The sequence below is a fragment of the Lontra canadensis genome, unplaced genomic scaffold (assembly GCF_010015895.1).
Source record: "Lontra canadensis isolate GAN:19392208 unplaced genomic scaffold, GSC_riverotter_1.0 scaffold12, whole genome shotgun sequence".
In the NCBI taxonomy this organism is placed as follows: Eukaryota; Metazoa; Chordata; class Mammalia; order Carnivora; family Mustelidae; genus Lontra; species Lontra canadensis.
Genome location: NW_022631006.1, coordinates 27660129 through 27683668, shown reverse-complemented (window position 1 = coordinate 27683668; position 23540 = coordinate 27660129). Strand labels below are relative to the sequence as shown.

Here is a 23540-nt window from a genome sequence, read left to right as displayed (position 1 = left end):
GGTGTGCCAAAATTGGGAGAAGGGAAAACTGGAGGATTATGTTATTTCATTTTAATTTGATTTGTTCTCCAAAACTTTATAAGAAGCTTAAATAGATTTGTGTTAATAAGCCTTGCATTGAAGATAATTCTAGTTATAAAAACTCACATAAATGATTATAAAATGATGGGGTTGACAATTTTATGCATAATATAAACCTTTGTCATCTTAACCACAAAGTAAAAGAACAAAAAGTTGTGAGAACTGACAATAAGCTGGCTAAAAACATTCCAAATTATTGACAAACATTATATTACAATATGAATTTACTTCCATTATTTTTAACAATGAACCTGATAATCTATACTGTACCTTGATATATTAACTAGTGATCATAAGCAAAACATTTAAAAAGTAAATATAAAATTCATAAAGCTCTATAAATTTTTGCAGTATTAATAAACCAGCTAATAAACGAAGGGTTTCAATTTTTTACTGAACATATTCTTGAATGTTTCTTACTAATAGCAAAAGGATAAAAGCCACATTCTACTGAGAAAATAATTCTGTTTTCAGCCACTGAAAAAATGACTTACACAAGCAGTAAGACAATAAATAAAATGGATTTCTTATCAGCAAAAAATATCAAGAAATACACAGAAAACATTCTAATGATTTCAAATTAAATGATTTGTGGTGGAATCAGATTTGTCTTATGAGAAGGAGTTTTGCATTATACAAAAGTATGGATGATTTTAACATCTATATCTAATCATCTGTCATCAACTGTAATGACTCCTATGATAAACATGATGTCTTGACAAAAACCACATTAAGCCATGGGTTAAGTGGTGAATTTGACTGGAATTAAATAAGAACTTGCATATAAGTGACAGCAATATCAACCAATTTGAAAGTTATTCACAAAAACCTTTGTTGACAAGTTATTGAAACAAACATTGAAGCCACTATTTTACACAGCATTTTCAGAGAATTTAACATTTACTTTGACAGCAAAGCTGTGGAAAGAAAGGTTCTGACCGAGTGGTTATGGATGAAAAACCAGGTAAGAAGCTTGACTTTAAGGAATAATTTGTATCCTGTTAATTGTCCTATGGGTCTTAATGAAATGAGATAGACAATAATCCATTCTTAGTGGGCTAACGAGGCACATCTGAAAAGTTGGCATGTATATTGGAAGTTCCTTGATGATGAATGATGTCGAACATCTTTTCAAGTACCTGTTGGCCATCTGTATGTCTTCTTTGGAAAAATGTCTATTCAGAGCCTCTACTCATTGTAAAATCAGACCATGTTTTGTTTTGTTTTGCTATTGAGTGGTATGAGATCTTCATGTATTTTAGGTATCCACTCTACTCCAAGTCCTATTTCTATGTTCCCTTTTCATTTACTGGCAGCACCATTCATTTGGATAGGCTAGTTTATCTCTCATCCTATCGACCACTGAATATTGAAATTTTTACCTTCAAAACATCTTTTGAATTCTTCTGTCAGTTTCCACCATAGTCTGAACAACATTTTTTTAACATTGGAATACTGCATTATTAGCCTTAAAAATGGCTTTCTTGTATGCAATCTGACCTTCACCCTGGCAGAATAACCCTTTCAAATATGAATCTGTTGATACCACCACTTAGACAAGACACTTCAGAAATTTCCCTTTGCATTTAGGATAAAGACTATTTCTTTTTTTTTTTCTTAATTTTTATGCAAACATATTTCTTATGCAAAAAATAAATGTATATTTAAAACAACAGTTTTTTCCTATTACTAAACTAATCTTGTCCAAGTCATTCCCATATTGCTAAATTGCAATTCTATTCATGGTTAACCCATCTAAATTCTTGAGTTATTTCTGATTCCTCTTTTCAGATACCATGTCTTTTGGCAAATCCAAATGACCCTACCTTAAAAATATGAGTAGAGTTCTCTTTATTTTTTTCTGCTACCTACTTCCTTCTTTCATCTTCCCCCAAGCTAAGTCCCCAGACTCTCCTGCAGATAGTACAGCCAAATCTTCAACCTGTTCTCCTTGCTTTTAAACTTGCGTCCTTCATATCTCTTCTCCGCAGTAGCCAGAGTGGCCTTGAGATTACAAAAGCCCTATTATAATTACACAGATAGAATAATGACTAAATGCCATATCCTGTGAAACTGCTGCCTACCTCTCAGACATGATCTTGTACTTTCCTCCTGTTTGCCCATCACTTAGTCACCACTACAATCTCCTTTTTGTTTCTCAATGCACCAGCTTTTTTGCCTTCATCGTCTTTGTATTTGCTCTTCCCATTGCCTGTTACGCCCTTCTCTCAGACCTCCTCAGAGCTAGATTTAGCTAATTATTCAACTTAAACGTCACTTCCTCAAAAAAGACTTTTCTAACATCTAACTAAAAGAACACCCTACTTGTCTACATTTGTTCTCCAAAATATCACTCTTATATCCTTTCATTTCTGACATTTTTAAAATTTAAATTCCATTAGCCAGAATAATTAGTTTTTTATGTAGTTTTCAATGATTTATTAGTTCTCTATAACACCCAGTGCTCATCACAATATGTGCCTTCCTTAATACCCATCACCCAGTTACCCCAGCCTCCCACCTACCTCCCTTTCCACAACCTTCAATGTGTTTTCCAGAGTCCAGAGTCTCTCATGGTTTGTCTCCCTCTCGGATTTCCTTCTATTCCTTCCCTTCCCCTATCATCTTCTGTGCTATTTCTTATATTCCACACATTTTTTTTAAGCCTATCTTCTTTACTCTCTGACTGACTCCCTTCACTGGCATGTTAAATCCCTGACACCAAGGGCCTTGGATACCAGAACCACTGCTGAACAGCAGACCCGCCCATACAATAAGCCTTCCACATGATAGATACTTAAAACATTTTTGTAAAAGAAAGCAATGCCTTTCCACAGTTTCTGATTGGCAAGTATCTGAGGACTCTGTGACAGTTTCCTCAAGAACAGACATTGTGAGTGGAACCAGGACTACAATCTTGTCTTCTGAATTCTAGTCTTGTATTTTTGTCACTGCTGAATGCCTTGTGTAGTAAACTACTTCAGGTCATCATGAGATACAACTCTTAAAACGCATACATGGACACCCACACCCACACACATCTTTTTTTCTTTTTATTAACATATAATGTATTATCTGTTTCAGGGATATAGGTCTGTGAATCATCAGTCTTATACAATTCACAGCACTCCCCATAGCACATACCCTCCCCCCTGTCCATCACACCACTATCCCAACCCTCCCACCCACTTCTATTCCAGCAACCCTCAGTTTGTTTCCTGAGATTAAGAGTCTCTTATGGTTTGTCTCCTTCCCTGGTCCCATCTTGTTTCATTTCCCCCTCCTTTCCTCCCACAACCCTTCACCTTGTTTCTCATACATGGACACACACACACACACACACACACACACACCCCTTTCTTTTGATATTAAAAATTGCCAAAGATGAATAAGCTTTCTCAGCTGAGAGGAGAGGCCCACTATAGATTAGTTAAGAGTGCCATATTACTTTTAATCACTTCTAAAGCATCGTGGTAAATTCTGAGAAGTGAGATCCTGGCAAGTCTGTAATTAGATGAAACCACAACAACAAAAAAAGAAAAACAAAAGACTTTGTATTTCCAAAGATCTCTCCTTTCCCCACCCTCTAGTTTCCTACTCCCTCCGCACCCCCTGCCCCCCAACTCCTGTTTTGGTATCTGCACATGCGGCTTTGTGGTATAGCATCTCTGTAGGCATGGATTTTCTGTCCCTTCATCTTTTCTCCCTGTTTTTTTTTTTTTTCCATATATGTCGTGTCACTTCTTTCCTTCTGCTCTTTTATCTTTTCCAATTATCTTATATTTCTAGCTTTCTAACATTTCAAGAAGTAAAATTCTTTATTTGCAGCAAAAATTTAATAGGAAAAAACTGCAAACAATATTATCTCCATCTCTTTATCTTTTTTCTCCACTTTTCATCATCTCCCACTACACCTCTGGCTGAGCTGGACATAAATCTGGATGGAAGTATACTTGACTGTGTATTGCATTTATTTTATAAAAGTTAAGTTTATTGCTAATTTTAATATGAGTCAGATTTACTGCATCTTCTCTTTTAATGTATAACAAAGAAACTAAAATAAATGGATTTTTGTATGATTAAGTATTTTTTCTTTACTGTTGGAATACAACTCGGATTCTCGCCAGTGCAACTGGGGTGGTGTTGAGTCCTGTGAGAAAACTCCAGGAGATGGAGGGGAAAAGTCTTCCTGGGTGGAGGCCCAGAGTAAACATGGGAGGATCCCTGGAGTGTTTTCAGTCCTCCTTTAGATAGATCTGATAAGTGTGGAGAATCCAGAACTTGCTCTTGTCATTTAAATCTAAGAGATACTGTCGTTTAAAGCTAAGAGATAATCGTTGCTGTTCACTTGTCTCACTTGATTGCCGCATGCAAATCACATCTCACACATAGCCTGCGCCCTGCATATAAATCTACATGTTTGTAATCGGATCTTGTGGAAGGTATACGAGAAGTGATTGTAAGAGGTAAAGGCGACTACTGATCATCAGTGGTCCCCCCCATCACTTCGGCTCCAATCACCAGGATCCCTACCTCTCGAAGGTGACAATTGGCACCCAAACAGGGACCTGAAATCGACGAACAGTCATGCAGTGATCCGGAGACCCTCCCAGAAGGAGGTTAAGTGAGAATGATGGGGCAAAATCAAAGTGGACCCAGCCTTTTCTAGCATTAATACAACACCCTTTATCTCGGGTAGGCGCTTGAGTATCCAGATGTCAGTGAAGAACTTGTCTGGATGTTATTTGGAAATAAAATCCTTGGTTTCCTAATGAAGGAAACTTGGAAGAGACAATTTGGGAGCGCACATGTCATAATGTGGAAAAGGCTTATGGACAAGGTGAAAAAATTCCTGTGGAGTTTTGGGTTACATGGGCATTGGTAAAAATGGTAATTTTAGTTCTTAGAGGGGAACGTAAGAAAGAGGGTCTTGAGCTGAAACAGCCGCCTCTCTGCATACATACGGGTTAGATGATGAAACAACCCTACAAATTCAAACCGAAAGTAAAAAATTATTTTCCGGCCAAAAGGACAAACACCATGTTTCTCCTTTGGCCACGGCACCTCCGATTTTCTCCAGGGATGAGGACAAGGAAATAGCAGCGGACCTCTTTGGGGATGAGGGAAATGACACTGGGTTGGATGATAATTTAAGCATGTTACAATTAGGACCAACAAAAACTAAAAAACAAAATTCTATTTCTATACTGTCTTTCTATACCGTCTCGCCCCCATGAGCTGCACTTAGTTTTCCCTGTAACTTTTCATGCTAATGGGATAAATACGTATGATGGGATGCTGATGGAGACTGTAAGAGAACTTAAAAAGGCATGTTCCATGTATGGGCCTACTTCTCCTTATTGTTATGAATATTTATCCAGTTGGGGCAATAACGCCTGCTGGATTCCCTATGATTTTCAACTCATAGCTAAAATGGTATTAACCTCTTCTGAATTTCTACAATGGAAGATGTGGCTTTCGGAGAAGGCACATGAAAAGGTCAGGAGTTTAGGACAGAGAGGAATGTAACAGCTGTTACTTACGATATGCTCATGGGAACAGGAGCTTGGATGACTTCTAATCATCAAACTCATAACATCCCTCCTGCAGCCCTTCCCGTGTATATGATGTGGCCTTACAAGCCTGGCAAAAAATTAATTCGGGTACCGATTATACTGCCAGTTATACAAAAATACAACAAGGGCCTAAATAGCCATACGTTGATTTTATTGGCGGGTTAAAAGAATCACTGGAAAAGCAGATAAGAGGAGAACAAAGTCAGGAAATACTCTTAAGACAACTAACATATGATAATACTAATGAAGATTGCCAGGCCCTGATTTGACCTTTTAGAGAATCTGGCAGTGTCATGGATTATTTAAAAGCTTGTCATAATGTAGACTCCTTTAAACATCAGGCCTGAGTAATAGCATTAGAACCCATGGATGTTCAAAAACAATTGCAGGCAAAATGTTTTAATTGTGAACAAACAGGACACATAAAAAAACAATGCCATCTCCCTCCCTGTCTGGTTACCCTCTCTTCTTCCAATCGCCTGAATAAATCCAAGGTTCAACCCCCTAATGTTTGTCCCCACTGTCGATGAAGCAAACACTGGGCCAAGGAATTTAAGCCTAAACCGATAAATATGGAAATCCTTTGGGGAACCCTCCTCAGGGAAACTTTCTAAGGAGCCAACTCCAGGCCCCAATATCTATTCAGTTTGTACCCAACAGCGACTCTCAGTAATGGACTTAGTCCCTGCTACTCAGGGGAGCGCTTGTCTTGATATCCCTCTCCCTAAGGCTTGCTTTATATATCCATCTCAATGTCTTTATAAATTGTCAGCAAACCTATATGAACCTATACCCCCAAATACGGTTGGTCTCCTGCTTGGATGTAGTAGTTTAACTAAGAAGGGATTTATGGTACATACTGGAGTTACAGACTCCGATTATTATGGTGAGATTCGAATTACAGTTTCTGTCACTGTTCCTTGGACCTTTTCAGCCAGTGAAGGAGTCCCCCAACTTTTGGTACTCCCCTATATTATGCCTATTCAATCTTCAAATTTTAGGGAAGGAGGATTTGGCAGAACTAATAAAAAGATTCATTTTTCTAAGAAACTGTTTGAAGGAAGTCAACCCCAACTGAAGCTTTCTATTAAGGGATGAATATTTGAAGGGCCTTTAGATTCTGGAGCAGATATCCCTATCATTTCTTGTCAACCTTGGCCATGCCAATGGCCTACAATGCATGCTAATTATGCCCTTGAGGGTCTTGGCAATGTAACTACTCAACAATTGAGACAAAGCAGCTGACCTCTGCCCTGTACGGGCCCAGAGGGATTACAAGGTCATATTCAACCTTTCATTGCCTCGTACCTATTAATCTGTGGGGATGAGATTTATTACAACAATGGGATGCTGAAATTCACATACCTACATCCTCACTTGTAAAAAACATGATGAAAAACATGGGGTATATTCCTGGGAAAGGCTTAGGTAAAAACTTACAAGGAGTACCTGAACCTGTAGATCTTAACCCTAATGATACTCGCACTGGGCTGGGTTTTATATAGGGGCTGTTGGGGTTGATAAAGCCCCTTCATCAATTCTAATCACCTGGAAAAGTAACGAGCTATTTGGACCCCCCCAATGGGCCCTCAAGTTAGAAAAACTGAAGGCTCTAAAAGGTTTAACTCAAGAACAATTGGAAAAGGGACATATTGAACCTTCTTTTTCTCCTTGGAGTTCTCCAATTTTTGTTGTAAAGAAAAGGTCAGGTAAATGGAGATTATTAATAGATCTCTGTAATATTAATGCCACAATGGTAACTATGGATGCATTACAACCAGGACTTCCTGCTCCCTCTTGTATACCTGCTAAATGACCTTTAGTAGTTCTGGATTTACAAGACTGCTTTCACACTATTCCTATCCACCCCTCAGACAAAGAGTGTTTTGTGTTTTCAATTCCAACAGTAAATCAACAAGAATCTTTACAAAGATTTCAATGGAAAGTTCTCCCTCAGGCATGACTAACTCTCCTAGGATGTGCCAGTATTTTGTAGGAAAGATTCTTGAGCCCATTCAACAATTATATCCCACATGTTATATTCTCCGTTACATGGATGATATCTTACTAGCAGCCCCAACCCCAGAGGTCTTACATCAATTGTTTTCAAATACACAACACTACCTGCAACAGGCTGGTCTTAAAATAGCTCCCCAAAAGGTACAATTTACTCCACACTTCTCCTATTTAGGTCGTATGACAGAACGCATCACTGTTCAACCCCTAAAGTTTTCCATTCATCAAGATACTTTAAGTACTCTAAATGGTTTTCAAAAATTATTAGAAGATATTAATTGGTTACTCCCAATGTTGGGTATTCCCACACATCAACTTACAAATCTATTTGCCATTCTTTTTTTTTTTTTTTTTTCTATTTGCCACTCTTGAAGAAGACCCTAACCTTGATAGTTCTCGAAGCTTAACACTGCAGGCTGAACAGGAACTTCAGTCCCTTGAAGAACGCCTTCATCAAGTGTTCTTGCATCGATATGATCCTGCATTACCTTACTGTTATTTGTGTTCCCTACTCCCCATTCACCTATGGGGTGATAGCTCAACAAGACTCTGCTTTAGCATGGATCTACTTGAAATAACAGATCTCATGATCCATGGCCGAACCAGATGTCTTCAAATATCGGGATACGACCCTCATGTTATCATTCTTCCTATCTCTATAAAACATTTTTCTTCCCTCTTTCCCTTGAATGATCATCTCCTTAATGCTTTAGCAGGATATTCTGGAACCATTGGAAACCATTACCCTGCAGGTAAATTATGGGATTTCCTACAAAAGACATCATTTATAGTTTCTAATATCTGTAAAACTAGTCCAATTTCAGGTGCTCCTGTGTATTATATTGATAGCTCCTCGACTGGAAAAGAAGGCATACATGGTCCTGGTTTAAGCCTCTCAATTCAAAGCAAGTATGCATCAGTGCAACAAACAGAAATATTTGTTCTTACAGCTCTGTTAACTCCTATGTCTTCTGCACTTGACATCGTTTTTGATTCTGCTTATGTAGTTATTCTCTTTCCCACCACTGAAACAGCTCAGATAACTACAACACAAAAAACCATGTTACACGTTCTCACAAAACTACAGTCCCTTGTACAATCATGTTCCCATCCTCTTTATGTCACCCATATTAGGGCCCATTCTTCTCTCCCAGGACCCATGGTAGAAGGTGACCATCAAGCAGATATCCTGACATGTCCTATTTTCACATCACCTGCAGATGGACACTCGGTTTTGCATGCTAATGCTAATTGACTGCACAACTGTTACCGCATTCCACTTTGAAAGGCGCATAACATTGTTCAATCCTGTCCTATTTGTGTACCTTTGCACTGCCGCCCACACCCTTCAGAAGCCAATCCTCATGGCTCACAGGCCAATGAACTATGGCAAATGGAGGTAACTCATTTCGATCTCTTTCCTCGTCAACCTTATTTACATGTTGTTATTGATACATTTTCTAAATTTCTTGGAGCAGTTCCTCAGTCCTCCGAGTCCTTTATGGCCATACGTTCTACTCTATTGCAATGTTTTAATGTTATGGGAGTCCCCACTACCATAAAAACTGATAATGCACCAGCTTACACAAGCCACAAATTTACTGCCTTTTGTTCTGATTGGCAGGTTCATCATATTACAGGTATACCTTATAACCCACAAGGACAAGGTATAGTTGAACGAGTTCATGGTACACTAAAACTGCAATTATTAAAAAACAAAAAAGAGGAACCCCCAAGGATATTTTAGCACTCTCTTTATTCACTCCTAGTTTTCTGAATTTACCCCAAGGCGACATTCAGACAGCCCCAGAAAAACACTTCTCACAGTCACAGCGATCCCTTGAAGCATCTTTCCTATTTGGTTCAAATATTTTAATGAATGGCTCCCTGGCCCCCTCTTAAGGAAAGGCAGAGGGTCTGCTCTGATTTCCTCAGATTCTGGTGACAGACCCTCTGAAACACTATGTCTTCCTCTTCAGCTCATCAGGCCCTGGAAAACCAATGACCCTGCCGATAACCACTGCACCCCTGATGTCCGAGAAAGATCCGGAAATATAAGATACATAGGAGGTCACTCACAAAATGCATGTGCTGTCCTTGCATAAGAAGAGACCCTGACCATATCGGCATAGGGACGATCCACCCACATGGGGTCAGATTAAGGCCCTGTCAGCTAAAAGAGAAACAGTTTTATGATCATCCAGAAGCCCACAGACCCCTGAGAACTTGCTTTTGGCTATAGTTGCTCTTCTGACCTGTACACCAGCAGTAAGCGGAAATTATATATATTGGGCCTGGATACCTCATCCACCACTCTTATGCTTGGTTGAATGGAATGAAAAGGGGCCTAAAATATACACAAATGATTCTATACATATGTGCTCTCCTTGGAGACAATAGGGCCCAAAACATCCTCAAGATGAAGGTACCCCTTTTAACATTTCTTTAGGATATAGAATGCTTCCTATCTGTTCAGGAGGCACTTCTTGCATTCCATTGGCCTTGCAGACTTGGCTTAGTATTTTACCCCCTACAAAACAATCATGAACAGTGTTAGGACTTTTTGGAGGCCATGTCTCTTAATTTTACAGATGTGAACATTACTATACAAGGTAAACCTCCTGTTATCTCAATGTCAATCTGTATCTTATAAACATTGGAGATATATGCCTGTTTGGTGGAGTGACTGCTGCTCATCCCATGGGAAATTATTGAGTATGAAAATAAACAATCACACTTATTACTTCATTGATTGGGGTCCACATGGGCGATTCTCTCACAATTGTACAGAGGACGATAACACTGTGTGACAATATACATAAGATACTTTGGACTGGCAACACCACTCATTGGGAACACCACACACGCGGTTTGATGGCTTGGCATGAAGGAGGATTATCTTCACCACAGCCTCGCCTTAAATATAATGATCAATTATATCCTGAACAACCTGATATCTGGAAATTGGCCACTGCCGCACAACCTCCTGAATATTGGAAAGGCAGTTTCTCAGAAACAATCAACAGTCCAGTTCCACTTACTCATTTGATTACAATGTGTCCTTTTATATTCATGCTTGTATACTAATACCTTATGTTTTTGCTCTTGGACCTTTACGATTTAATGAAACTCTTAGAAGTGTTGAATGTACATCATGTAAATTATACACTTTCATGAATTCATTTGTACCGCTTAATGCCACTAAGGATAGTATTATCATTCTGAAAGCCAGAAAAAAACATCAGGCTTCCTGTAAATCTCACTAGAGAATGGCAACATTCTCCAATAGAAGGTCTTACGACAAAGGTAGTTTCTTATCTTCTGACCCGATCAATGAGATTTATAGAATGGATAATATTTGTCCTTATTATTCTTATTGCTATAGCTCCTGTAGCTGCAGTCGCTAGGATTGCCTTGCAGACATCAGTTCAAATGCATACATATGTAGAACAATGGCAAAATCAATCCCATGAATTATCGACTACACAGTTAAAAATAAATGAGGATTTAGAAAATTGTGTAGCAAAACTACAGCAGGCTATGACTTGGTTAGGAGAACAGGTCCTTTATTTATTTATTTATTTATTTTTAAGATTTTATTCATTTATTTGGCTGAGAGATCACAAGTAGGCAGAGAGGCGGTGGGGGGCGGGAAGCAGGCTCCCTGCTGAGCAGAGAGCCGGATGCAGGGCCCAATCCCAGGATCCTGAGATCATGACCTGAGCCAGAGGCAGAGGCTTTAACCCACTGAGCCACCCAGGTGCCCCTCAGGTCCTTAATTTATAACAACAAATTGTACTCACTCGTGATTGGAATGTGACATCTTTCTGTATTACCCCTGAAAATATAATAGTACTTGTTATGAATGGGATAAGATCAAATAGCATTTACAAGACTTACAAGGGAATGTATCTCTTGACATCCAAGAGCTCCAGAGGAGATTTTTGAAACTTTTCGAACAAATTGCCAGGCGTTCCTTATGAGAACCTCACTACAGGGACGGCTGAGGCACTACAGGGACGGCTGAGGCACTGCAGGGCCTTGACCCTTGAGCTTGGTTTCAGAGTATTATCCATTCTGTTTCTGGGGCAGGAGTTACCTTGCTAATATGTTTATGTATATTTCTTATAAGGTACTATCTCCTCAAACAACCAGTGAACAAACAGGCATCTAGCTTGGAATTGGCTCTTAAGATGTTGCAATTGAAAACAAAAGGGGGGATTGTTGGAACACCACCCAGATCCTCGCCAGTATGACTGGAGTGATGTTGAATCCTCTCCAGGAGATGGAGTTTTCTTACAGGATTCAACATCACTCCGGTGATGGAGCCCATTGTGGGATTCCCTGCTCTGTAGTGACTCTGTTTCTCCCTCTCCTTCTGCCCTTCTCCCCCTGCTCCTGCTGTCTCTCTTGTTCGCTTTCTCTCTCTCAAATAAACACAATCGTTAAATACATTAAAAAAAAGAAAGTAGTGTATAAGACACCATCAAGTTCTTTTATTTAAGTGGAATTATTCCTGAAAAAGCTTTCTGGAGCATAATATACTCTCTCTACCTAACTTTTTTGCACCCAAAATATGCAGATACTAACATACTTATATTGACTTAGTGTCACTAGTAACCTTTTAATAAACCTTTTAATAAACACTATAGCCTTCTCATCATGTATATGAATTATATAAAAAGATTTATAACCTCCCCAGGCTTAGTACTTTCATTATGTTTAATAAACATGTGCCATTTCACTGTCACTGTTAAAACGTCAAATTTAAAATGCTGACGTGATCCAGTGGGATCTTAGCTGGCACATGTTTTGAGTATATTTAATCCTTAAAATGTTCTTGTCTTTTTTCTCTTCAAATTCTACTTGACATTCTAATAATTCCCATTGGAAACATCTGCATGATTAAGGTAGCTGAAAAACCCCAAAGCATATTCCCTATTGCATCACGAATGACACAGCAAATTTCAGAATTTACAATGTCCCACCATGAAAACATATATTTGACAAAAAATTGAGAAATGATCAGGTAATCTCCTTCTCATCAGAAGGAAGAGGACAGCCCCTTGTTTGAGAGTAGCAGTGGAGTCCTAAAAGGGTGAAATTTTTGGTCATTCATCATATTTAGAAGGAATTGAGAGGAAGAATACAAAGAAAGTCATACTATTTGTCTGAGACATTTGCTGCCTTAAAATGCATAAGAATGGAATAATCCTGCAGAAACAGGAAAAGGGTAAGTTCTAAATTCAGACATACAGCATTTTCTACCTTGTCCCTCAAATATACATCCTGCATGTCCTGATGTTTAGTATTATATTAAAGGAGTTAAAATCTTTAATTGTACTATTATAAAGACGTGAAAATGCCAACAGCCTTGGGAGATTCATCTCCTGGATTTACATTTGAGTATCACACAAATGACTAGGTTTTTCCTATTGTAAATCAGAGATAAGGGGGAGAAGAAAATTGGGAATCATAAGTTAGAAGGGGTAGGCTGAGTCCAGAAACAAACTTCACTGATTTCACAAGTTTACAAACCTCTTGGTTACCACACTCAGTTGGCCTGAGTTTCTTCTCTTGAATATGGTCCTAACATGTACAAATACAAGGCTCAGAGTTAAGGATCTTAAAACAAGACTCAATTCACAAATCCTATCTGAATTCTATAACAAGATCTAAAACAACCTCCCCAGGCTTACTACATTCATTATGCTTAAGAAACAATGCATATAAACAATTTACACTCTTCCTTGAAACAACACAAGTTTTTACCTCAAAATGACTAAGATTTACGCAGTCAGCATCTCTGGGATTAACTCCAGCACAATGACAAAAAAATCTACTGACACAAGGTCCACTTAGCATTTTTTACTAGAATTTTTCTAATCACTGAGTGCTTTCTTAGTTGTTTATATGGATATAATGTGGCTACTAACCCGCTCCTTTGATTTTCATGTCAACCATATGCAGGAGAAAGAATAGATATATTATTCCTCCCTTATAGACTAAAAAAATTCAGATTTTAAAAGACTAAATGACTTGCTAAGGTTATATGCTCCCCAAGTTAGAGAAAGAGTAGCTTAAATAAGATAGAATAATTCCCAAAGCAGAGTTCTTCCTGGAACATTTAAGATACTATCTAAAAACCACAAAATATAAAAAAAAAACCCACAAAATAGTAAAAGATGATAGAGGTTTCCATCATCTAATTTAGCTATCCTATTGAATTGATAAGTAGTTGTCTGAGTGAAGATTTGAGTAACTGAATAAAGTTTTATATAATCCTCAAGTTTAGTATCAATTAAATATTTTTTATGTTCTTCAGCTTGATCCACGTATTTCAAAACTTGCAGAAGTGTTTAAGAGTGTATTTTAATAATTTTTAAAAGGGTATAAAGGGTGGCTCAGTCTGTAAGTATCTGCTTTCAGCTCAGGTCATGATCCCAAGGTCCTGGGATCGAGTCCTACACTGGGCTCCTTGCTCAGCAAGGAGCCTGTTTCTCCCTCTACCTGCTGCTCCTCCTGCCTGTGCTCACTTGCTCTCTCTCTCTCTCTCTCTCTGACAAACAAATAAAATCTTTTAAAAAATAAAAAAGGAAAAAATTAAAAAGGGTATGAATACAGAGTGAGAAGACACACTGTTATTTTAGAGAGAGAGAACGCTTGCCCAGGTGAGAGGCAGAGGAAGAGGGAGAAAATCTCAAGTAGACACCCCATTGAGCCCAGACCCCTACTCAGGGCTCAATCCCATGTCCTTGAGATCATGACCTGAGCCAAAATGAAGAGCGTGCCACTCAACCAACTGAGCCACCCAGATGCCCCAGAAACCACCCTGTCATTTTCAAAGATTTATTAAATGGATTCATGTTGGCAGGATGGTTTTAAGAAGATTAACTTCAGAGCACAAAAATCGATTTATTTTTGTCAGAATGAGTTAGACAAAATGTTTGAGAAGAGAATGTGAAGTAATTAATGAGTGGATGAGACTAAGTAAATTTCAAAAAGGATAATGTTCAGGGACAAAGTCTTACCAGTGAAAGGAAGTCAAGCTTCTTATCTGTAGAAAAATCCATTGGAATACAACACTTAGGAAGCATGTGCCATGTTCCTTTTACCTTGGAGAAAAATAATCTATCATCTCAGAATTGATGGAAAGATGGGCATTGAATATAATGATAGAATACATGCATAAAACAGAGTGAAAATGAATTAAGACTCAAAGAATGTAGGTAAATGAGAGAAAGAAAGAGAATGATAAGAAAGAGAGCAATGAGGAAGGAAAAGCAAAAGGTCGATGGAGAGAAACTGCAAGGAAAATAAAGGAATAAAAAATAAGGCAAATGCAAAAAGAATAACTGAGAAAATGAGTGTGTAAAATAGAACTAGGAGGAAGAGAATGGGCAAATGAGAAAAATTAAAAAGAAGCAAGAGAAAATGAATGGGGAGAGATGAAGGAGGAGATGCTAGGAAGGTGATCAGTCCCCAAACACCCAGTTCCAGGAGCTGATCTGATGGCAGCTGGAATCTAGGCATCATCAGTGTGGCCTTGTGGACGCTTTGTCTGCACTCTAAGAGGGGAGGATACGAGCCCCCTCTCCACCTGCACATCTTCAATGCCAGGTGTGTTTTCTACCAGTTGACATAACAAGGAAGGTTAGGAATGATGAAAACATTCAGGTCTCTATCCGGGCCTACACTGACAATACTTCTTTGCCCTGACAAGAGCAAAATGCTGGTCTCTGTGAGAGTCACTGTTTTGGGCTTCATTTCCCCAGAAATTCATTTTATGTAGAGTAATGTTCCTCTGATGCATGTCTGTCCTCAGTCTCTGTGATGAGCACAATTTGAGAAGCACAGGAACAGAAGGTATATAAATGAGAGTGGGAGAAGAAAGTGGGTTAAAGGGGGAAGTGGTATGGAATTCCATCTATTACTAACAGGGAATAGAAGTGGATCTGGAAAAACAAAGCAGAGGAAGAGTGGAAGACTGTAACTCTTAGAATGCTTCCTGTGGCTTGGAATTGTCAAACTCAGAAAAGCATGAAATAACTGTCAGTGAGCACCTGGAAAGCACAAAGACTAAGAATAGTTAGAAGGAGCAATTGACTGACTTTCCTGAGAGTAGGTTTCTATAGGTTTCTAGAGACAGAATAAGAAATGAATATGGAGGCATTCTGGGTGAAAGACAGAAGAAAGGATCGCAAAGATATTTTTTTCTTATTTCTTTTGTTTTTAGGCTTTTAAAAAAAATTCCAGTTAGTTAACATACAGTATAGTATTAGTTGCAGGTGTACAATATAATGACTCAATACTTCCATACAAGGGGTAGTGCTCATCACAAATGCACATCTTAATCACCATCATCCATTTAACACATGCCCTACCCACTTCCCCAGTGGTAACCATCAGTTAGTTTCTTCTCTATAATTAAGAATCTGTTTCTTAGGGGCTCCTGGGTGGCTCAGTGGGTTAAAGCCTCTGCCTTCAGCTCAGGTCATAATCCCGGGGTCCTGGGATTGAGCCCCACATCGGGCTCTCTACTCTGTGGGGAGCCTGCTTCCCCCTCTCTCTCTGGCTGCCTCTCTGCCTACTTGTGATCTCTGTCAAATAAATAAATAAACTCCTAAAAAAAAAAAAAAGAATCTGTTTCTTGGTTTGCTTCTCTCTCGTTTTTTCCCCCTTTGCTTATTTGTTTTGTTCCTTAGACTCACTACAGAGTTTATACATATGTGAATAAGTATCTCTATGCACAGATATGTGCCCATGTGTTATAAATTCCTTTTGCATAACATTTAGCTGCTAGTTACAAATGTTACTAATAACACAGAACGTATGCTCTGATGTTTCTATTAAGTGTGCCCTAAAATACTAGCATATTGCCTAAATTTGTTTTAATGGACTTTTTAAGGTTGATTTTTCCTTAGTTTTTTTTTTTTCCTTTTTTCCTCTCTTCCTACATCTTCTTTCTAGGAATGCTATCAAAAATTTCTGTCAAATTTTAATTGGGACTTTTTACTTCTCCAGTTTTTCCCTCCACAAATAATGGCACTTAAAAAAAGATTTATTGAAGGGTATCTGGGTGGTGGAGTCATTTAAGTGTCCAACTCTGGTCAGCTCAGGTTGTGATCTTGGGCTTCTGGGATAGAACCCTGCATCCAGCTCCATGCTCCACAGGGAGTCTGCTTAAAGATCCTCTCTCCCTCTCTCTTTGCCTCTCCCCACTCTGTGCGTTTTCTCTCTCACTCAAATAAATCTTTACAAAAAAATTTATTGAGATATAATCAACATAATATAAAATTTACCATTTAAGGTGTATAAGTCAATCATTTTAAGTGTATTTACAGAGTTATGCAAGTATCACCATGATAAATTTTAGAGCATTTTAATCACCCCAAAAAGAAAACTCATATTAGCAGTCATTCCTCATTCCACCCATAGCCCTAGGCAACCACTCTTCTACTTCCTATCTCTATTAATTTGCCTTGTCTACAGATTTTCAGAAAATGAATTGAATAATATGTGGTCCTTCGTGACTGGTTCCTTTCATGTAGCATAATGGTTTTGAGTTCATCAGTGTTGTAGCATGTTACAATATGTCATTTCTCTATATTGCCAAACTGTATTCCATTGTATTCATAGTACTTTTGAAAAATAATTATTGCATGTAATTCAAAATCAAGGGAACTTTAGTTATATGTCACATTACAGTATTGTGTTACAATTAGCAATCCTTCATTTTTTAACTCATTCATGCCAACAGTCAAACATGTACAGGTATCACAATATATGAGTATATATTTACAAAATAAGTTTCTACAATTATAGTAATATACAAATTAGAAAATGACCACAAATGCAATTCTAAATAGAATTCTTATTTAGACCAGATTACAGCCAGAAAGGGGGAAACATTTATGCAAGCAAAATTATGATTAATTACCTGCCTAAATAAAGTAATATCAATGGGTAGATGATTACTAATGTCCTAATCAGTTTAAACTGAGGAATACACACCTTATTTTTCTTACCACTTGTGAATGAGAATGAAGAAGAGAATTGTAAAACTAAAAATCCTAACTGTAATTGCTTTTTCTCTTCTACCCAAAGAGTATGTCATACTATATGTCCTATATGACCAAATCCAACTCTATCATGCTTTGATTATATTAGTTGAGATATATCAAATATTTTTTATATTCCAATAAGTTTTATATGGAAATATTTGTGGGCAGGATATCATTTGGCTATCATTCTGAGATCTGAGGGAAAAATAGGTTATGGACACATGGTGAGCAAATAAAACTAGATTAGTATTCATTAGGATTTAAAAGGTATGTAGCAGTTTCAGGATTGGCATCCAACCAAGAATGTACCTAAGGGAATACCTCTATGTTAAGAGAATGTAGGATTTTTGCTTGAGACTCTAAACCAGTTTAGAACAAAGGTGCACGAGAGCACCAAAGCAGAACAATGCGATGGGAGCAAGTGAGAAACACATTTAGAAAACAAGACATACAGATACCACCAAGAACTAAGAATTCTACAGGAGCTAACGGAAAGAAGCACTTGCAAAAGCACTTTGCTCTACGGGAATGAAGAGAAGCAACAAAACCCCAGCAACAAATCTAAACATTAGAGACAGTGCACCACAGCTAACTGAGAAAACAGCACACCTAACAAATTAATAATGGTTAAGTTCTGTTTTCATCAGGAGATTTCCACTATTCTTTAAGCAAAGTAGCCCAGAGTCCTAGAGGAACATAATTATAAAGAAGCACATGGTTAAATAAGAGTGAGAGTGTGGTTATGGAAAAAACATCTTACAGACGGATCAAGAAATGGAGGGTAGTAGGGTCAGCTCAAAACACAAGACACTTATGGGACATGCATTTTTTTCAGCTACACAAGTGTTGGATGTGGTCAATGTATTTACCTGGAGAAGAGCTATGGAAAAGATGGAAAGGTGGTTATAACAGATAATACTTTGTTACTCTGCAGACAGAGGAGAGATGGAGAGGGAGAATAACACAGTGGTGACAGAATTCATCCTCCTCGGTCTGACCCAGTCTCAACAGGCTCAACTCCTAGTCTTCGTGTTAGTCTTAGTTTTCTACCTCATCATCCTCCCCGGAAATTTCCTCATCATCCTCACCATCAGATCAGACCCTGGCCTCACGGCCCCACTCTACTTCTTTCTGGGCAATTTGGCTTTCCTTGATGCATCCTATTCCTTCATTGTAGCTCCGAGGATGCTGGTGGACTTCCTCTCTGAGAAGAAAATAATCTCCTACAGAGGCTGCATCACTCAGCTCTTTTTCTTGCACTTTCTGGGGGCGGGGGAGATGTTCCTTCTTGTTGTGATGGCCTTTGACCGCTACATCGCCATCTGTCATCCTTTGCACTATTCCATGGTCATGAACCCTAGAGTCTGCTATGCCTTGCTGTTGGCTCTGTGGCTTGGGGGCTTCACTCATTCCATTGTACAAGTAGCCCTTATTCTCCACTTGCCCTTCTGTGGTCCAAACAAGCTGGATAACTTCTTCTGTGATGTGCCACAAGTCATCAAGCTGGCCTGCACAGACACTTTTGTGGTGGAGCTCCTGATGGTCTCCAACAGTGGCCTGCTCACGCTGCTGTGCTTCCTGGGACTTCTGACCTCCTATGCAGTCATCCTCTGCCATGTGCAGGGACATTCCTCTGAGGGCAAGAATAAGGCTCTTTCCACATGTACCACACACATTATTATTGTGTTTCTGATGTTTGGACCTGCCATCTTCATCTATACTCGCCCATTCAGAGCCTTCCCAGCTGACAAAGTGGTTTCTCTCTTTCACACGGTCATCTTCCCTTTGATGAACCCTGTGATTTATACCCTTCGCAACCAAGAAGTGAAAGCTTCCATGAAGAAGTTACTGAATCGTCACATGGCTTGCTGAATGAAATAGAAGAATTAGACAAGCAACAATGGAGAAAATTTAGTTGGAACTGATTAAATCACTTATTCACGCACTGAATCATTCAGTCATTTTAGCAAATACTACATTTATTAAGTACTTGGCAATTTTCAGGCACTGTTCTAGCTATGTGAATAAGGCAGGTAAGATTCCAGGTCTCTTGGGGATATAAATAAACACAGGTAAATAAACACAGTTTAAACTACTAAACTGAAAACAACCCATAATATCCAAAAGAGATAGTGCTCTAAAGCAAATAAAAAATAGTGTTATGATAGAGTTTGACTGGGATATGCTAGTTGCTTTGCTTTTGGTGGTTAAGTGAGGTCTTTTAGAGCAGTGGTTAGCTGATATCCGGACAACTTGAAAGACACACCCATGGAATTGCATGGGGACAGAAAATTCTAGTGAGGTACAAAGATCTCATGAATTAGTATGTTTTAAGACCACAAAAAGGAATATGTTGATATATGTAAATAAGCATCTACTAAATATTGACTGTACAAAAAAGAGTATGATATCTTGTTGGGTTTGTGTATGTATGTATGTATGTGTGTGTGTGTGTGTATATATATATGTAAATGCATGACAAGTCCCATAAGATAAATGACATATAATAAGATTATTATTGATATGATTGGATTAAAATTTGCTTTCTTGTCAGATGTTTTATATTTACATTTTTTCACATTTTCTGCTTCATTTGGTTTAATTGGAAAAGGCAAGGAAACTGATTCTTTCATAGAGTCTCCAGAAGGGAATACAACTCTGCCAACTAAGTGTAGCCCAGTGAGACCTGGATCAGATTTCTGACTTAAAGAATTGTAGCATAATAAATTTTTGTTATTTTAGGTCACTAAGTTTGTGGTAATTTGTTACAATGAAAGAGTAAATTGATACAACACAGTCTTGTTAACAGGAACATATTAAAGTAGTTTTTCTTACACTATCCTTTCACTTCTCATCTGTATAGGTCTTTATTATTAGTGTGGTTTCTTGTATGCAACATACATCTATCCAATACAATAACCTCTGCTTTTAAATAGGTTATTAGTTCATTTATACATATCATAATAGACATGTTTCAGTTAAAATTGACAATGTTTTTATTTTATATTTGTTTCATTTTTTTTCAGTTTTGTCTTTTTTATGTATTTTCTTGGATATTTGAGTATTATTTATATTTGCTTTTTTTCTACTTATTATTTAGTTAAATTTTTTTGTATGAATAATCTTGACCTCTTAGCTATCTTTTTCTTGAGGTTTGTAGTGTTTATTTTAGGGTTACAAATACACACTAAACATTTTACTGTATCATAGTCTGACATCAATATATATCTTTCCAGGTATCGTAAGAAAGTTACAACAGTATACTTCCATTCACCTTCTCTTGGCCCTGGTATTTGTTTTGTTTTATATTAATGTCTACTGTTAATCTATTGAGATAATATATTCAACAATATACTGTTATTACCTTTGCTGTGTATGGTCATTTACCTTTTAAAGAGATGTATATAATAAAAATATTTTTATTCTCCTTGTGTTCTACTTTGTATACTGCTATTGCTATGTTTTGATGTTCACTAATATTTTATTTTTCAATGTCATCTCTGTAAGTAATACCATCCAGTACATTTTTTCACCTCAGACATAGGATAGTATTTCAATTTGGATTAAAAAAAATTTCCATGATCCTACTTTATCTTTGTGTAGTAGCAGTGCTACGTCTTTGGGTGATCAAGGTAAATTACCTTTTACAGCATGGTAACACCTTTCCTTGCCTTTAAATCTCTGGGAAAGAAAACTGAAAAGTGACTGAGCTTGAGGTTAAGTAGAAATCTTACTGCATCACTGGTGGAAACATATCCCAGAATTTCTGGAACTAGAGAGCCTGAAGCTGTGAAAAATGAAGGCATATATTATACACATGTATTACAGGGAATGAAGAATGGGGAATATCCTATAAAATCCTGAAGATTCTTCTTATTGGGAACAAGTTACATATAATGTGATTTATATAGTAAGAGTGTACACTACATCCTAGAGGATGCCACACAAAGCAGGATACAATTTTAAAATTGTGATGCTCTCTAGTACATCTTAATATAAAAGAACACAAATATGAAAAATATCTCCATCTCAATAGTCAGTAGAAGTTCTATGCTACCATAGTCCATTCTTATGTGGGCATAGCAGAATGCCAGGAGCTGATTTCCAACTCATGTACAGTTCTCTGCTACACATGGCATAGCCATGCTACATAATCTTAGGAAACTACACTGTGATTCTCCTATTAGGATATGGAAAACCTTATAAGTGGTCTGTTTCCCAGCATAGGTAATTTTAATACTGTAGAATTTGCCTGGACATACGGCCCTAGTGATAAGGCTACTTTCACTCTGTACTAAATCTGCTAAGTTGCTTTCCTGAACTAAGTTCACAAAAACTAGAACCCTCATGTCAGTCAATAAATAAGTAATATACACACATTGGAATATACGGCTCCAAAACTTGGAGCGAACTACCAGATATTATGTTTTCTTCTTTGTGGTAGTCATTGAGGTACAAGATGCCATACTTAAACTTTTAAGCTGATGTCTCAGAATACTTGCCCTATATAAACTCCCCAAAACTTTACAAATGTATCAGGACCCTGTCACTTCAAAGAATGAGGTTTTTGTGTTCATTTTTTCTCATTGTTGATCTGTTAGTAATCAACCATGATTACAGTGTTATGGTTAGTGTAACAAATCATAGTATCCTAGTCCAGTGTTCGTATAGTAGTACCACAGTATCACCAGAGTATCACACCGCCTGTGTGTATGCTCTTTTTAAAATAATTTGTCACAAAGGGGTGCCTGGGTGGCTCAATGGGTTAAGCCACTGCCTCCAACTCAGGTTATGATCTCAGGGTCCTGGGATCGAGCCCCACATCAGGCTTTCTGCTCAGCAGGGAGCCTGCTTTCCTCTCTCTCTCTCTCTCTGCCTGCCTCTCTGACTACTTGTGATCTCTCTCTGTCAAATAAATAAATAAAATCTTTAAAAAATAATTTGTCACAAAATGTCTGTAGAAATTCCCCACACCACACTTGTATTCCAGAAAGACTGAATAATAAAAGGAGGTGTGCCATCACATGTCCATTTTCCTTTCAATCCATTCTTTTCATTTTTACAAATTTGCTCTGTATCATTGGCTACCCTAATCCATGAAGACTGCATTTCCAGGACCCTGAGTCACTTGACCTCCAGATGCTTACAAATGAGTATCACTGTTAGATTAACATGAGATAGGAGGAAAGGACGACAAAGAATACACACACACATACACACACTCACACTACCTTAGCCCAGACATCTGCAGTACTTCTGTGGCTCACTCTGAAACTCAGCCACACTTCCATGGCTCTAGCTCTCCTAGGGAAATGGGCCACAACACTTCTGACTTTTGCATAGTAGCTGTTATAACCAGAATAATGGTCTCCCAAAGAAGTCCACACCCTTATCAGGGAACTTGTGAATATGTTACCTTACATGGCAAAAAGACCTTTGCTGATATGATTGTTTATAAACTTTCAGATGGGGAGATTATCCTGGATAATCTGGGTGGACTAATCTAATGCATGAGTATTTAAAAGCATTGAACCTTTCAGGGATTCAGAGAAAGCAAAAAGAATACAGGAAGAATGAGATGTGAGGAGGCTTTAATGTACTGTTTCTGGCTTTGAAGAGAAAGAAGACATGACCAACGAATACAGGCAATGCCTAAACCGCGAGAACAACCCCAGACTAAATATCAGCAAGGAAACAGAGATGTTATTCTACAATCACCTGGAATGAAAGTTGGCCCATAGCCAGCATGAGTCTGGGAGCAGTTTCTCCCTCAAAGCTTCCAGTAAGGAATATTGTCCTGCCA

At 38.0% G+C, this 23540-nt stretch overlaps 1 protein-coding gene across 1 annotated transcript; it reads left to right on the top strand.

Annotated features, from left to right (window-relative positions):
* The first annotated feature begins 18682 nt into the window (after window positions 1–18682).
* LOC116867516 (olfactory receptor 4N5) lies at window positions 18683–19609 on the top strand. Its single transcript, XM_032857140.1, has one exon. It carries the CDS (start codon window positions 18683–18685, stop codon window positions 19607–19609), a length of 927 nt encoding a protein of 308 aa, XP_032713031.1.
* The last annotated feature ends 3931 nt before the right edge of the window (window positions 19610–23540 follow it).